The sequence below is a fragment of the Aricia agestis genome, chromosome 18 (assembly GCF_905147365.1).
Source record: "Aricia agestis chromosome 18, ilAriAges1.1, whole genome shotgun sequence".
Classification (NCBI taxonomy): domain Eukaryota; kingdom Metazoa; phylum Arthropoda; class Insecta; order Lepidoptera; family Lycaenidae; genus Aricia; species Aricia agestis.
This window is the reverse complement of record NC_056423.1, coordinates 1,796,133-1,814,187: the sequence shown is the minus strand read 5'-3', so window position 1 is coordinate 1,814,187 and position 18,055 is coordinate 1,796,133. Positions and strand designations below refer to the sequence as shown.

General features: G+C 34.9%; 1 protein-coding gene across 1 annotated transcript in view; it reads right to left on the bottom strand.

Annotated features, from left to right (window-relative positions):
• The window catches only part of LOC121736000, a 125,168-nt gene extending 122,539 nt beyond the window's left edge, over positions 1–2,629 (bottom strand). Inside the window, exon 1 of the mRNA XM_042127016.1 lies at positions 1,925–2,629. Within this exon, the coding sequence (XP_041982950.1) occupies positions 1,925–2,075 (151 nt within the window). The 5' untranslated portion in view covers positions 2,076–2,629. The remainder of the gene's footprint in view (positions 1–1,924) is intronic.
• Between the last annotated feature and the right edge of the window lie 15,426 nt (positions 2,630–18,055).

Genomic DNA, 18,055 nt, shown 5'->3' with positions numbered 1-18,055 from the left:
AATTGTGTCACTTTTTATTTATTTCTCTAAGATTTTTATACTTGATTTAATTAAAAGTGTTTTATTGTAGAAGTTATTTTTAATTGCTAGAGCATAAGATATCGTTCTTAATCAGTAAAGTCTTATCGAGTATTAATACTCTATAAGCCTTTTCTTATTATTACGAAACTAAATTAAGTAAAATTAATAATTATGTTTGCAAGGTAATTAAAAAGTGTATCTTGTTAAATTACTAGAGGTAAAAATATTCTCCGTAATATTAATTTAGTCTTTTGTGATAGTGTTACTTTAGTGATTCTAAATGTTGCACGTAAAACTTGAAGTTTTGCTAAATAAATAAAAATAAAATGCAAAACGTATTTTGCTTCACTTCAAAACTGATAAATATTAAAGTCAAAAGACTAACTTATTTATAATGTTAAAAAAATCTACAATAATGTATAGTTTACAAAAAAAATGTAATATTTTTAACGTGAAAAATTAGTAATTTTCTTTTTTGATATTGTTTTTCACAATATTTTTTCTAATGTTTTAAGACTTTCAACATTTAAATTTTTTATATAAGTAAATATGTAGTGAAAAATAATCTTCGTACCAAAAATCTTTTTTTCTCCAAGAATGTTGTAATTAAATAAACTACCTAGAAGTGTATTTTGAAAAAAAAAAGTAAAAATTTATTTGCAACCATTTTTGGGACGATTCGAGGTGTAAGAAAAATTCGGAAGTACTTTAAAAATAATAAGTTTATTTCACAATTTCTCTTAAAATTGTTCGGTACATTATAGAGAACACAATCCAAGTAAGTGGTTATATGCGGCTTAACTATGTGGGTAAGTAAATTGTAAATTATAATTAGAAATGCTTAATTAAAATCACAAATAATAAATGCAATATTTACAAGATAAAGTTAAATGCGAATATTTACAAATCATATTTTAGTTTGTGCCAACAAAACATTGAAACATATTACATTAACAAAAATTAAGTTTTATTTACAAAAAAAAACTAGGTATTCAAGCAACGAAATAATTTTTTGAGTTTTTTTTTTCTTTTATTTTAACTAATATTTGGTCATCCGAATGAGATGTTTGATATTAAATTACGTAAAATAATATGACTATCGCAAATATTTGGAACTAAAATAAATTTGAGATCCATTGGCGCGTCACGCCAATAAAGATTAAATGCTATTTATTCATACAATAATTAAATTAAACTAGTTAATTTATGCTATTTAAAATTTATAAAACAAAAATAGAGATCAATTGGAAATGTTAAATAAAAACTTAACAAAACTAAATTGAAATTAAAATAATTACGGTATTATTGTGATACAAAATTATTTGCTATTTTGACAAAAAAATCTTAATCATTTCTGTAGCATATTTTTGTTACAGAATTTTTTGCTTTTTGACATTAAACAACAGAATATTTTTTTTGCCAACTACTTTATTTTTACAAATTTTGACAAAAAAAATCCATTGCGATTTATCGACATTTTGATAATATATTTTTACAAAAATTGATTGTTTTTAACACTATTCGATGTTCTCGTAAAAAATAAGTTCAAACTGAAAGGTTCATTGTCAAACTTCACTTAAATTTAAATCGAGAAGCGTAAGCGGAAACGTGTTAGCAATGCGAGACCGAATTTTTCAATTCGGCCGAACCACCATTTACAATTTAAGTGCAGTCGGACACAACATCTCAGAATCAAACTTGGACTTAAAAATACTTAACAATTGTCCACAACTGCTTCGCAGTGACACAACAACACTCAACAAATCTTCTTATCTCACGGTATTGAACAGGGAGGACGTTAGGGACGCTTTCAGAATGGCCACAACCATCACTAGATTCACGATGTAGGTCGAATTGCATCTTAATTGGTAAGGTGGTATGTTAGGCTCACGAGGGCACTCACCTCGCCGATTCTCCTGGACTTCTTGACCAGGTTGTCGTGAAACCAAGATGTGGCAGAGGACCTCGTACAGCTCGGCTAGGAGCCGGTTCAATCGTGAAAAGTTCTCCTCGGCCGCCTCTCTCTCGCTCGGCAGGTTAAATGCTATAGCCATCTCTGTCTCTCAAAACGCCTTTTTCTACGGAAGAAGCGTGGATAGATCGTTTGTTTTGTATGCATAAATGCTGAGTGCGACTTTGGTTTATTTCGCCCTCGATCTCTAGATCCACTCGCAAATTTTTTTTCTCAGCTTTTTCTATGTTTTGTTTCTCTCCTTTTTCATATCTTAGCGGGTCACGAAAATCTCCAAACTTTCAAAAAATGTAGAGTCCGGTAGTATCAAAAATTTCAAAAAGTTTTTCGTAGAAAGTTCACTTTGACACTGGAAATGGCACCGAGTCAGCGAAATCACAGGCGCACAAAAGTTTCAAAACTCCCCGAGCATCGTCCGAATCACTCGCAATTTGAACGGTCGATGACACAACGCTAACTAACCGCACTATGCAACGTCCATGTAAACAAACTATCACTTCGCACGTCGCTCCACAAAAGAGGTCCGGTGACAACTAGTGTACGTGCGGCCGGCGCGGAAGCAGATCTCGTAATAAGGGATAATACTTCGTGCACATCATTGCCTCGCGCTCGCTGTGTGCCCGGTGCATAACGTACACACGCACGCACACTAGCGCACGCTATTTGATTACAAATAGTAGAACGCACGGTAGCACGTTCCCTTCGCACTCTACAATAAGCTTCGACGTCCATTTTGTTGCTCTTTCGCTCTCGCTGCGCTGCACCATTTCCGTCTCTTTTCAAACTGGTTACATCATTTCGAGACGCGTATCGACGGAGTGCGCTCTCTCGTTTCGGTTCAAGGGTCGCGTGTTGCCCCGAGAGGGATGGAGAGAGCGGTGTCACTTTTTATATTGACCTCGAGAAAGCGCGCCAAAGCGAACGGTCCAATGGGGTCGCGTGGTTAGTATGGGGTGAGGTGACGTAAGGCAGTTTTGAGAGCTCGGGGTTGTTAGACGTTCACTCGGCTCTGAGCTTGTGGTGGCTACATTTCGCGTCGCGGCTTAACGGCTCTTTGTTAGCTCTACGTAGAGCCGGTTTGCGAGTTTAGGATCTTTATAGCGCGTGTGTACTGTAATTTAGTAGGCCTTCAGTAGTTTTATAGTCGCGGTTTCGCTTGTGCAACTAAAGGTGTTTTGGTTTTATGTCAAAGTGAAAATCTTTGTTGCACTCGCCTTTGAATTGTCTCATAAACGTATTATTGTGTAAACGTAACTTGTAAGTAAGTTCAGTGAACGGTACAATATTTTTTTTTAGTTTCATGTCAAAAATTAAAAATGTAGAGATATTTATTCAACTTTATAAAAAATGATTTACTTTTTTTTTCTGAATAATAATTTCGTACAAGATTCTCTGTTTTAAACGAATGCTAGAATTATTTTCACCACAAGCTACAAAGAGCCGATAATAACGCCAATTTTTTCATGAATTTCAGCAACATCAAGACAAGATTATTTCTAAAATCACTCATTACACTCTATATTTCATCAACTTTACATTTTTACTTCACTTCACTTAAACTGTTTCCTAAAATATTGTAAGTGAGTAATAAATAATAATACTTTATTTATTTTCATTTAAAACAATAGATACTCTACATTTTACTGTAGAGTTATAGTCATCACATATTTTATTGTAGCAGCTAGAAAATACAATACACAATAATATAACAGATTAATATTAACTTAAAAAAAGTTCCTTATATTATTTTATGTCATTTTTGACCTAATAGTTTTGTGTCAAGAAACAGTGACGAAATTGACCTTTTTTGGTCATTGACTTCTAGCCTTGGCATGAGCGTACTAAGTTCAAAATAATTATTATCATAAAATTAAAAACTACGTCGTTCAATAGAACCTTGATTTTTGTTACGTTTATTTTGAATGTCAAGAGTCAATGCCCTTGTGGTTTTACTGGGTTAGAAAAATTAAATCAAACATTCGTGTCTAATATTGCGATTTTTGTTCTAACAAGCCCAAAATTGAAACAATTAAAGAGCTTACTAATTTAAAAAATCTAAAAAATAACCAGGAAATAAACAAAATCATTTTGACATTAGACTCTACCGAATGTCAAACCTTGCAATTTTTTTTCGTGCACGAACTCTACCAATTTCATTATAAATATTTTTTATAATATTGGTTAAATAATAATTAGATTATATTGTACTTGAACCAAACAAAACGGTAACTACTATATTATGTTTCAGAAGTTAAATTAACAATAATAACTGGCATTAGCGAAGTTACGAGTACTAAACTTGCCCAAGATTTCGATATCTTAGCAGCTCAAAGTAATGACCAATTAAAACTCTAACCTGGAGTAACTAAATATATCCTAGAATTATTAGAAGCCGAGTTTCATCAATTTTGGAGGAAAATTGTTTTTTTTTTTTGGGGAAATTTTCCCCTAAATAGAGAGCTACAACTTCTTATGTGATTTTTTTTTACAATTATTTTACTACTTACTAAACAAAAAAATATCACAAAATGGACATTGTGTAAATCGTCTTCAATTCAAAACTCAAAACTTTGTGTGTTTGAAAGACATTATTAACAAATTAAGAAACATAATAAGAAACTCTAGAAGTCATTTTCGACCTGCCAGGGTTCTCTACATAGAGAAAGAGTATAATTATTAATTTTATTATCCAATTTATAATGAAAGCAATTGTTATTTAACCTATCAGCCCACATAAGGACACCGGTGACCGCGACAACAGTAAAATAACAATAGATTTCCGAGAATCCGCGATCAAGGGAGATGAAAATTAAGATTAAGACCTTGCTTAGAATGCTCCACAAATTTAGTTTTTCATCAGGAAATTGTATGAAAACTATTGAAACTATCAGCGAAATGGCCGTACATGTTAAAGCATGCTTTGTTCGCGCTTCAGTTAATACTAAAGTAGGTCACGATGAGTAATACTCGTTTGAAATAAATAAAATCAGTATTAAGGATCTGTGACGTCACACCGGAAAAGTACTGTTAAGTATTTTCATTGATGCTCAGGATATTATGATTAGATTTTTATTTATACCTAACAATACCTGTGTTAGTTTCGGCGCTTAAATTATAACTGTAGATAAATGAAAATCTGACCGAATATAATACCAGTTATTTCTATAGGAAGGATATGTAGGTACACACTTTATTCTGTGGTAGCTGATAAGTTTTTGAGTGTGTATATTTTTATTTTTACGTCTTTACGCAAGAACCAGCGAATTTAGCATGGTAGGAGCTAAGACTCTATAGTCTATATACATAGGCTACTTTCTATCCTAAAAAAGTATTTCTCGTGCAAAAATATGTCGCCCCTACAGCGAAAATTGCAAGCTCACGTTTTAAGTTCAAAGTTTTATTCCATTTTCTTGGGTAATAAAAAATGTACAAAAAATAGGGTTTCATGTGAATTTTGTGAAATAATATATTTTGTTTGATTATGATTAGCAATCAATTAAATTACGAAAAATATAATAACTTAGCTGAAAAATATAATAACTTGAAGCTGTATTAAAGTGCCGCACAAGTTCGACCGATAGATGGCACTAGTTGTTTCAAAACTAAAAGTGTTATGAACTCTCCCCTAACTCTGCATTGAGATAGGTACCAATGCTTATACCGTTTACCGATATTCTTACTTAGATAATCGTCTCATTCTTTTTTTTTATTAATATTGTTTAAAATTAGGTTTACGTCCAAATGTATATTGTATACACTAGGCCCAGTCAATCCTTATATTTTTGTTAACATAATAAAGAAATTAAAGATTGTGAATATTTATTCTATGGATGCTTCACAGCCCGTCAGTCTGGCCCCGTGCTAAGTACCCGAAGAGTCGTGTCACGGGTACAGACAACGGAAATATATTTAATACTTTTATACTCTACAATCTACATATTATATTCAAGATTTTTTATTATATGATACACAATACACATAATTATTTAATACACATCCATGACCCAGGAACTTTGAAAATTTTTGTTCCGTCGGCGGGATTCGAACCCGCGACACCCGGCTTGAGCTACCAACAGCCCACCAACTGAGCCACGGAGGTCGATTAATAATACTATATTGATGATATTCTTGAAAAAAAAAATCCTATAAAATTGAAATTTGCGACTACTGGATATTGTATGAGGCCGTCAATAGTATGAAGTATCCAGGGCCCTCACAGTGATAATGATGATGATGATGATAAGTCTGAAAAAGGGCCTCCAGCATTTAAAGTAATCCGGCGTGTCAGCTACCGCTCGATTTCACGCCGCGGCTTGAACTTGATTGCCCTTTGTGTGGTGCCACTTGTAGCGTTTTTAAAACTACAATTTATTTATTTGCTTAAGTAATACAATAATAATTACAACTTATGTTTTTTTTTAATGAAATAAGGGGGCAAACGAGCAAACGGGTCACCTGATGGAAAGCAACTTCCGTCGCCCATGAACACTCGCAGTATCAGAAGAGCTGCACGAGCGTTGCCGGCCTTTTAAGAGGGTATAGGGTAATAGGGGAGGGTAGGGAAGGGAATAGGGGAGGGTAGGGAAGGAAATAGGGGAAGGTAGGGAAGGGAAAAGGGTAGGGGATTGGGCCTCCGGTAAACTTATTCACTCGGCGAAACACAGCGCAAGTGCTGTTTCACGCCGGTTTTCTGTGAGCCCGTGGTATTTCTCAAGTCGAGCCGGCCTATTCGTGCCGAAGCATGGCTCTCTCACTCTTGCAGGTTTATGGTACACTCTATGTTAAACCTGCAAGGTAGGTTAGGTTAGGCAGGTAAGGTTTGTGTGGTCCATCTTAGAAACATCACGCACACCAATCGCTACTGGTTATATTGCAGTAGATGCGAGAGGGAATGATCATGATCATGATTTAAAAAATAGTCTTTTTTTACTAAAGTTTTCTAAAACGGCTTGATCGATTTTAAAGAAATTGGGGTATGCCTATCGGACAGATTTAAGAATCAGCAAAAATTAAATATTTTCAAGCACCATTATGTAAATGCTGCGCGATTCATAATATGGGCCATAGACATAATATGAAATGCTAAAAATTGTTGCGGTTGTTCAAAATTTACTAAGAAATACAATTTAAATCAAATTAAATTAACAAGATATTACTTATTTTGGGCTTCGATGGTATTTATTATAGATATTCAATATTATTAAAATATCAAGGCTGCTACGTTAGCAACTTAGCTGTGAGACTACACCTTACTGTGCCTCCATCAATAGGTATTATGGATTTAAACAATAAAATATACATCGACGCTACCAGCTACGCTTACTCTGAGACCACACCCTATTCTACCTCCAGTCAGTAGATATGGATTTCTCGGTAGTCAATTGTTGTATTTGTTGTAATGCTAACACTCTTTTTGGTCAAAATTAATGGCCGCACAGTAAAGCCGTTAATGGAATAATAGTCTAAAAATTTTTTTCAATATTCAAATACCATTTAAGTAAACAAAATTATGTTTATTTTGAACCGTAGAAGCTTAGAAAGGATAGGCATTAACACAAATTACTAACTAGTAACTGAAAATCAAGACAGGAAAGTGTAGATCAAGAACAACAAACAAACTTGCAATCATGTTTATAATATTAGTAGATAATATTTACCAAATAAGTAATAACCACTAGGACTTCTTAGAATTGGTAAAAACCGTCAAAAATCAAATTCTCAAACAACTAAGTGAGTCACTAATTATAATTTAATTGAAATCAGGAAATTAATAATTATTTTGGTGTAGCAATACATCAAGTAGATAAATAGTTTTAAAACGTCATTTAAAATAGTGATTGTGTTGATTACGAATGTAATTCATCAACTTGATAATCATGATACAATTAACATAATTTTCATTATTTATTATTCCATCACATACGCACCAAATTTTATAGAAATGAATTAAGTCATACCGCCAATAACATAATATTAACAGCGTGTTATAGTTTGTAAGTGTGTATATTTGTTACCACCATAGATACCAGAATATATCTCTATGGTTACCACTTGTCACTTAAAACGTTGAACCAAATTTCTCGAAATTCGAGAACAGGAAAGGTCATAAAATTATGATCGTGTAAAAATGTACGGCTTCCGCACGGTATACGAATTGCAACGACATGTATGTAGAAAAATTTATATACTTTTAGATGAAGGTAAAAAGTTTTCGAGTGTTGCTTGCTATCTCTTTACTCTTAACGCCCAAACAACTGAACTAGGAGATATTTTGATATCCGGAAAGGACAAACTATGTTAGGATTGATGACTATTTTTTTTTCTTATCGGTAATTGAACGGCCCTTAAAAAATAGAAACATCGCTGAAAGAATGACTCTGATAGCTTAAAAATTCACCAAGATATGACAATTCAAACATCTCATAAAATAAACCTGCCCGAAACGCTCCATACAAAGTACTACGAAAGACTGACGTCACTCTTTCGTAGTTTGTATGCATCGGGAGAGAACTTTGTTCGATCAAATATTAAATATTGCGTTTATGAAAGTGGTTTTATAACAAAAGTTGCTTTTAATTGCATAAGTTATCGAATGGTATACAAATATTAAGAAATATAATTGAAAAAAAAATCGACTTGATTTTCCAAATTTGAAGGCGCATAACAAAAAAAATACAAATGCTATCGAGCTGAAATTTTGGGAACACTTATTTTTTACCGTGATTTCTTTATTTTATTAACAAAATTCGCTAATCTTTGACCTTGTCATCATCCCTATTATTTTCATTACTTTTTTGATTTTTATTTCTTCAAAAATTTTAACAGAAAATTCCATTGTCATTGGCTCTTAATACGTATGCAAAGTTTCGAATTAATTAAACTACTGGAGATAGGTAAAATCGTGTTCAAAAATTCCGTTACATACATACAGCCCAAGCTAATGAAAGCTTGTCAAAATTTTACGGTCTTACTACAAAAGATTTAAACACCTGTTGAACAGTTTATTAGAGAAAAATTCAGTACAAAATGGTCTCAAAACAACTGTTCAATAGATGTTTAAATCTTTTGTGGTAAGACCGTAAGATTAACGCGCTTCAAAATATTTTTTTCACAAACTGCATTTTTAGCAATATGAAATCATTTCGACTCTCTGATTGAAAAATATAAAGTTATCACAATAATTAGCATTTATCAGCATTTTATGGAGTAATGGACGAGCCATAAATTCATTACCGTATCCATTGACGGCGTCAAATGAGCTTTTAAACCGGATTAAATTACATTACCCGCATTGGATACGTGCATTTTAATGGTGTTTTTTGCATCTGCAACGTTGTCTTCTTCATCACTATAATATAAATTATGGTGCTAACATCAATACTTTATATATAAATGCGAAAGTGTGTCTGTCTGTCTGTTCACGCCCAAACTGCTGAACTGATTTTGTTGAAATTTGGTATGGAGATACTTTGAGTCCCGGGAAAGGACATAATACGAGTACTACTTTGTCAGTTCAAAAGCATATTAAATCCGACCTCGCAAGCTTTAATAATAAGAAAATTTATTTTCTTTTAGACCAAAATTTTAGATCAAGACACGTGAGTATACGATTCCGAATTCTTTATGATTTTAATTCAGTCCAAGTTAAATAGAACTACAATGTGGTATTTATCTAAAATGTCAAAACAACGGAATGTGATGGAGGCATTTTGAGCGTCTTGATCGTTTTTAACGTCAAGTGGAACGCGGAGCATAATTATGTTCCTGACTGCGGGGCTAAAATGGTCACATTTAGCAATTCCTCTCAATCAATTCAGCAAATGAATTGTCAAAACTGTCAAACTGACAAATGTCAAATCAGTGCAAAAATACAGAAATGAATTGCAAGCAGAGTTGCATTTTGCGATTTTAGAAAAAATAATCATATTATTATTATGATTCATATCATGATTCTTCAAAGCGACCTTTTTAGCCCCGCTGATTCGAAGCTGTACCACAGAATATATTATATTAGTAGTGCTGTACTAAAGTTAAATCGTAACAGCAGCATCAGGTACTGATATTCAAAACCTGCGCCTGTTTTAACAGACATAAATTCTTAGTATCATCGTTTTCACGCATGACAGCATGTAGATGGACGACGCCTTATGTAAGGCTGTGTTCACATTGTGAATAAATATTTTTGACATATTTTGTAAAAATATTTTGGCTTCAATATTCAGTTAGAATATTATTTTAACTTATTTTAACCTAATTTTAAGGCTTCAGTCTCGAAATCGGCGGGCAGCGGGGCGGCAGCGGCAGCGGCAGCGGCAGCGGCAGCGGCAGCGGCAGCGGCGCGGAAGTATGTGTGGGTGTCACTCTCAAAGTAATTACGAATCTAACGAGGTATCGTTGACGGGTATGTCAAGCTAAAATCTGTCAAGCTGCAGAGTGTGCCAAATAATAGCGAATACTATGCTAAGGTCGGAGCAGAGGACGCTACTAGCGCATACAGTTAACAATCTGACTAAAATCTGACATGTTGCACACGTCAATATTAGAAATATTGACAGAAACGTTAAGTCATTTTTTTTTTTACTTTCTATGCTGGTGCTGCCTCTAGCGTGAAAAAATTGCAGTATTTTTGCTGTCATTTAGAAAAAAAATAGCAAAAATAAAGCCTAGAGCACTTTTTTATAAAATAGATCTAAGTGGGCAAACGAGCAAACGGTTTACCTGATCAAAAGCAACTACCGTTGCTCATGGACACTCGCAACATCAGAAGAGCTGCAGGTGGGTTGGGCATGGGCCTAAGGAGGCTTTTACTAGTCATGATAAACATATGGAAATTAAGGGCCTGTTTCACTACTTCCTGATAAATTGCCGAATAGGCTATCCACAACTTTTTTGACAGATTATCCATACTCTATCTGTCAAGTTAAATGGTGGATATAGCCTATCCGGCACTTATTAGAAAGTGGTGAAACAGGCCCTTAGACAAAAAAGTACTAAAGTGAAGCCTACTTCACACTTGACTAAAGTAAAACCTGGTGCATACCTAAGAAGGCTTTCACTGGTCATGATGGCCGTGCCCTTAGGCCATAAACTACAAGAGACATCAGGTGGCCGTTACAACAGTAAAATGAACACGCAGATTGATTGATTTAGACACTATCGATGGATTAGCTGGAAATTGGATGGTGTTGACTGTTATTTATGTATGACAGTATCTGCAGAATGTAGTAGGGACAGTATCCTAATCAGAATCAGCACCCGTAGCATGGTTACAGTAGAGATGCGAAAGTATAGACAAACAGCGGAGATAAACTGAAGGTGCCGTTCCGATCTTCACCGCGGCTAACAGTTTATCTCCGCTGTTTGTCTATACTTTCGCATCTCTGCATGGCTACCCATGCTACAGGTGCAGAAGTACGAGTAGGTACTAAGTGGGTACTTAGAAGGATGCACAGGCTTGAAGGATAGGGAAATATACTAGCTTTGCTCCGCAGTGTTCCCGCAGTATATTAGGGTAAAATAAATTGAGATTTTTTCCCACAGTAAAAAGTTGCCTACGTGTTAATCTAGGGTATCAACTAACTCCATAGCAAATTTTACTAAAATCGCTCCAGCCGTTGCACGTGAAGAAGTAACAAACATACAAACTCACAAACTTTTGACTTTATTATATTAGTGTGATCCGACGCCAACGCCTCCGTGGTCTAGTGGTTAGAGCGTCGCTCTCGACTCCGGAGGTCGTGGGTTCGAATCCCGCGTTGGAAACATGTTATTTCCAAGTTTGGTTAGGACAATGCAGGCTGATCACCTGATTGTCTGACAAGTAAGCTGATCCATGCGTCGAATGGGCATGTAAAAAAGTCGGTCCTGCGCCTGATCTCTCGCCGGTCGTGTCGGTCTTCCGTCCCACTGGGTTATGAGAGTAAAAGGAATAGAGAGTGCTCTTGTGTACTGCGCACACACTTGGGCACTATAAAAATTACTCCTGCGTACCTGGTCTGGTTTCAATGAAACCGGCCACCGTCACCGAAACCGGTGTGGGGAGTATTATTAGTGTGATACTGAACCTAAAAAACTAAACTTTGAATTGTATGTTTGTATGAGAAATGTTATGTTATGTTATTTTGCCCATACAAAAGTTAAAAAGGTAACTCTTTCAACGCTCTACTTCTACAGTGAACTTTACATAGTGGAAATAACACACACCCTTGAGTATTATCATTTAATTTTGTTACATCCTGTATATGTTAAACATAATGTTATTATATCGAGTATGTAAGATACAGCTTAGCAGCCAACCTTTCGTTGGAAAAGCTGAAAGTTTTCTCTATATATGTCTATGGGTATTAAAGTAAAGGTGTTCCCTATCGCATCCTACCGGTCGAATCCTTCATGTTACACGTGTAAATTACACGTGTAACTTGTAATGTAATGCTCAAAAACGAATCTATCAGATTCTATGAAGTTTAATCAGAGACTATGAAGTTTAAGTTTACATCTAATAATTTTGCGCAAACCAGCAATACATCCTACTATATTAATTTGCTTTTATACTAGTTTTAACTTCAGTACTAACCGCACCTGTAGTCGAATCTACAAGACAAATGGACAAAGTAGTGTCCATGTAATAAACAGCAATCCGCCTGATGCACAGATTACCGGAAGAGTTCAACGCACGCTATATTTATATCTATAGAGCTGATAAAACATTACAAAGGTTTTAAGGGAGTGTACTTTAGTTAATCCAAAATATTACTTACGAGCTTTTGCCCGAGGCTTCGCTCGCGTTAAGAAGTATTATTATATACAAACTTTCATCCCCTATTTTAACCCCTTGGGGTTGAAATTTATCAAAATCCTTTCTTAGCGGATGCCTACGTCATAACATCTACCTGCAGGCAAAATTTCAGCCCGATCCGTCGAGTGGTTTGGGCTGTGCGTTGATAGATCACCATGTCAGTCAGTCACCTTTGAGTTTTATATATAAAGATTGTGAGCGGTAGCGTAGTTTTATTCTACCTGCTCCGTTGTCAATGGATGAGGAATTTTTAACCAGACATTTCACGTGTCTGTCTGTCTGTTTGTGTGTCCGTGGCATCGTAGAATCCAAACGGGTGAACCAATTTTGATCTAGTTATTTTTGTTTAAAAGCTGTCATGATTGAGACTGTTCTTAGATATCGTCAATACATGATTCTGAATCTGATTCGCTATCTATTCGTCTGTCTGACAGCAGGCTGTATCTCGAAAACCGTGGTAGCTGGACAGTTCAAATTCACATACTGTATCGTATTGTTGCCTTATTTTGTTAATGTTCCCGGGTCTGGATGTGTATTAAATATGTGTATGATATAATAAAAATCTTAAATATATGTATAGTATAAAAGTATTAAATATATTTCCGTTGTCTGGTACCTGTAACACAAGTCCTTTAGGTACTCAGCACGGGGCCAGACTGACGTGGTGTGAAGCGTCCATAGATATTATTATTATTATTATTATTTTGCACTGACTCTTCGCTCCTATTTATCGCAGCGTGATATTATACAGGGTGTAACAAACATAAGTGATAATACTTTAGGGTGTGTACGTATTCCTTGTAGAGAGTTCACTGTGAAAGTAGCAGCGCTGAAAGACCAAAATTTTTTTTCACTTTTGTATGGGGAAACTCGTGACGCTCGGGCCCTTGCTCATACAAAAGTGAAAAAAAAATCATCTTTCAGCGCTACTACTTTCACAGTGAACTCTCTACAAGGAACACGTACACACCCTAAAGTATTATCACTTATTTTTATTACACACTGTATAGCCTAAAACCTCCTCGATAAATGGACTATCTAACAATATTTTTTCAGTTCGAACCATGAGTTCCTAAGATTGACACATCCAAACAAACAAACTCTTCAGCTTTATTAGACTGCTGTATAAATTGTAGCAGCTCCATCAATTCCCCGCTTAATCCACACAAGTTATAGAGCTCGTACGACACCTGTTATTTCGCGAATACCTATTTCCCGTCCGTCTGTCCGTCACACTGGTGGCTGCGAAACTCATGGGAAAATGAAAATGGGAAATTACGTAATTGATGAAAAGTGAGGATAGGAAATGGAAAGTATAGGCTCGGTGATATGAGATATCACCATCGAAAATAATAGAAATGTAACATACATAGCGTTAGGTGTATATTCCCTAGAATATAATAAATATAATATATGATGGATACACTGGACTGCGCACACACTTGGACACTATAAAAAGCAACAAATAACTTGTAACTGTCGGTATTTTCCAAAATTACCTCTCTGATTATTACCTCTATTAGGGTGTTGCAGAGATACCTCACTATCTCTGCATCACCCTAAGGTTTGGCTGGAAGAAAATGCCACAAGGCATTCAGCCCGCCTTTGTACTACAGTGCAAAAAGTTTTTAAATAAATAAAATTAAATAAATAAATTATTCCTTGCTCCACTTAATCGAACAACTTCCCCTTCCATTCTGCTGAGCGATCTTGAAATCGTGAGGGGCCTACTTAAGTTAATCTGCTGATAAATATTTAGATAAAGAGTGTATTGTATGGCAAGCCATGTAAAACTGAATTAGAGAAATAAAATCGACACGTGCTTAAAAAATTTGAAGCTGACGATTGACACAAAACGGTGAGCTTATTTGTAATATTGTTTGAGACAAAGATAAGATACACTAGACTCTCAAAAGCTGTTAATATTGAGAAGTTTCATCGCACTGTTCGAAGTCACGATGAATATTAATTGTACAAAAAAAGGAAAACACATTTAAAAGGGATAGAAGAAAAAATGGGGATAGTGTAATATAAATATTTTACAGTAGGTCAACTTTAGACTAGATAACTCGAATCTGGTTTACGCATTTATAAAATAGTATAACACCCGCAACTCAGTTGCGCCAAAATTCGTTTACTATCCTATGAACTTTCCCGTCCTTCAAAATATTATCTTCATACTAATTATAATCATTCAGCTGAATAAGCGAGAAGAGGTATCGATAGACAGAGAGCTATAACTTTCGCATTTATAATATTAGTTAAAATGCGATTTCAGATTACGAGCAGGACAATGCATACTGGCACATACATATTATAAGACTTAATATCTCTGTATTGAACGATTATTTTCTAGGATAAAGCAGAGTTACTGTATGATATTTATACTGTGATGTAGTAAACTTGACAAAAACTACGCACAGCTGAGGACAGAAAAAAGGTAAACAAAACTTTTTTGGATGCACAAGTTTGGTCAAGTTGTGGACTAGAGATAAGGAGTAGGGGAGAGCGGCGATAGTTGGAACTTCAATTTAAGTAAACTATTTTAAATGAAAGAAGTATTGGAACGAAGTTCCTTATCGCGCGTTGTGAAAGGGGGCTAGACGGAAAAAGTTGTAACGACATGACACAAAAGTGTCGGTATATTACAACTAGAGCAAAACTGCTATAGTTGTAAGCCGTGCGGTAGCTAGTGTTTCTGTCTATGTCTCTCCTTTTTTTCTGAGTGTATACAGGTTTTTTACATAAGAAATAATTTCTTTCCATCTGGGTGTTCACACCTCTCAAGTTTTTTATAAATATATTATTGGGATTTACTCTATTTTAAAGGCTTTTTTTGATGTTATTCATTCTTACTTGTTTGTAAAACAGTTAAGTTACTGTTAGACTGTAAGAAATATTATGTTGAAATGATAATATTATGCTTTAGCCACGTTGGGGTCGAATATTATTCAAATTACTTATTAATATTGTAACATTATAAGTGTGTCTGTCTGTAACTTCTTAGCGTTTAAGCCCTAAACTGATTTAGAAAAAAAATACAGAATTATTTTTGTTCTCGGCAAAAATGTACTTTGTTTTTATAAAATCCATTTCTCCAAAAAAAAAATACTATTTATAATTTTATTAATTGATAGCAATAATAATGATGATGCAGACTTACCTTATTCTGCATCATCATTATTGCTATCCTAACAATTTAATTACAATTAGGATAGGTTGACACAATTTTAAAAATTAAATATAGTGGCCAAGAACAGTCAGTTTACCCTACTGCCTACTGCGCAATAGAGAAGTCACAAAAACTGATACGTTGGGATGTATTAAAAAAACATTGTAAAAAATATAAGTGAGTCTGTTCAACCATTAGCTGATAAGCAAAGGCCATTAGAAAGGGATGTCATTACCATTATGTTAGGCTTTGTTATAAGTTTTTGTATATTTGCGAACTCTTTTAGGTCTACCAGATTCTGATGGCAAATTTTGACGGCAGATTTTCAAAAAATATACTTGATCATTGGATAAATTTTTGTATTTGTATGTTTCTCACACGATAAACAATTTTTAGCGCACGGAGTTACAGGCATCAACTAGTTACAAATAAAATACTAGTTGACTTGCAAAACGTTGTTTTGGGTAATGTTGGCTGATTCTAAGTTCTAACTGCTCACATAATATTTTTTTTATTTTTATTTATTTATTTGATTTTTTTTCTTTAAATATTATACCCGATAAGCACGTAACATTTAATTTCCTTCCATACTTTTGCTGACACTTAAAATATTTCTCTACTTTAGTATGAAGGATCCATAATAGTTCAGGGGTTTAAGTTAGAGGTAACATAGATAGACAAATAGAATAGGCTTTCGCATTTATACATACAATTTAAAATTTTTACTCTATTCCTAGAAGCCAACTAGAAGCAAACACTAAAACAAAACGTTCTAAAGTTAGCTCCAGATGTAAACAAGTAAGGCCATGAGATTAGTCCTAGATTTAGGTCCTAGACTCAATGATCCTTTGTTTGTGACTGGTTCGAACCGGTTCCAGACAGTTTAAGATATCTGATGTATATGAGATAGACAATATGTTATCTGGACTTGATTTACCCAATTAGATCGGATTTTCCTAACTGATAATATAATAAAGCTCGATTACAACATTTCTACTGTCTCCGTTTGAATTTCCTCAAACTGAACCGCTTTGAAATTTGGTAGGCTTGTCCGTCTATGTTACCTCTTCAAGTTCAAACTACTGAACGGCTCGGGAAAAGAGATAAGATAGTTTAAATTTCAGCGCAGCGCAGCAAGATAATATTTTCGGTCTATACTTTGGCGGTAGTGACCTATTATATATATTTATTGTGTACAAATCCGTAAGCAATTAATTCTACCATGCACACTCCTTCTGCAATCGGGTAAATGCCTGATAATATCTGAGGTATACCAAATATTTCACTATCTTTGTTGACGCAAGGAAATTATTTGCTGTCGAAAAAAATCACTTACTACTGTGTCTACACACTGTTTTGGATGGTTGTACAGACTTGATTACATAAGTAGGTACTATAACATTTTTTATTATTTACTTGAATTCATTTATCGAGCGGAGACCGATAATTTTTCCTTAATAAAAAGTAATACGTGGGAGAGTAATACGTGGGAGCTATACGTGGGAGAGCCATGCTTCGGCACGAATGGGCCGGCTCGACCGGAGAAATACCACGTTCTCACAGAAAACCGGCGTGAAACAGCGCTTGCGCTGTGTTTCGCCGAGTGAGTGAGTTTACCGGAGGCCCAATCCCCTACCCTATTCCCTTCCTACCCTCCCCTATTCCCTTCCCTTCCCATCCCTACCCTCCCCTATTACCCTATTCCCTCTTTAAAGGCCGGCAACGCACCTGCAGCTCTTCTGATGCTGCGAGTGTCCATGGGCGACGGAAGTTGCTTTCCATCAGGTGACCCGTTTGCTCGTTTGCCCCCTTATTTCATAAAAAAAAATCTATGTCCTTTCCCGGGACTCTAAAATATCTCCATACCGAATTTCAGCAAAATCGGTTCAGCGGTTTGGGCGTGAGGTAACTGATAGACAGACAGACACACTTTCATATTTATACTATTAATAAATTATATAAGTTCCATCATACTTCTATAACCGAGTCTTCTTCTTCTTTAGATTATAATATCAGAGGGACCACTTTATATTATTAACTCTTGGTTGAACCATAGCTAAGTGTGTACAAACAATAATGCAGGTTTCGCGTGTCC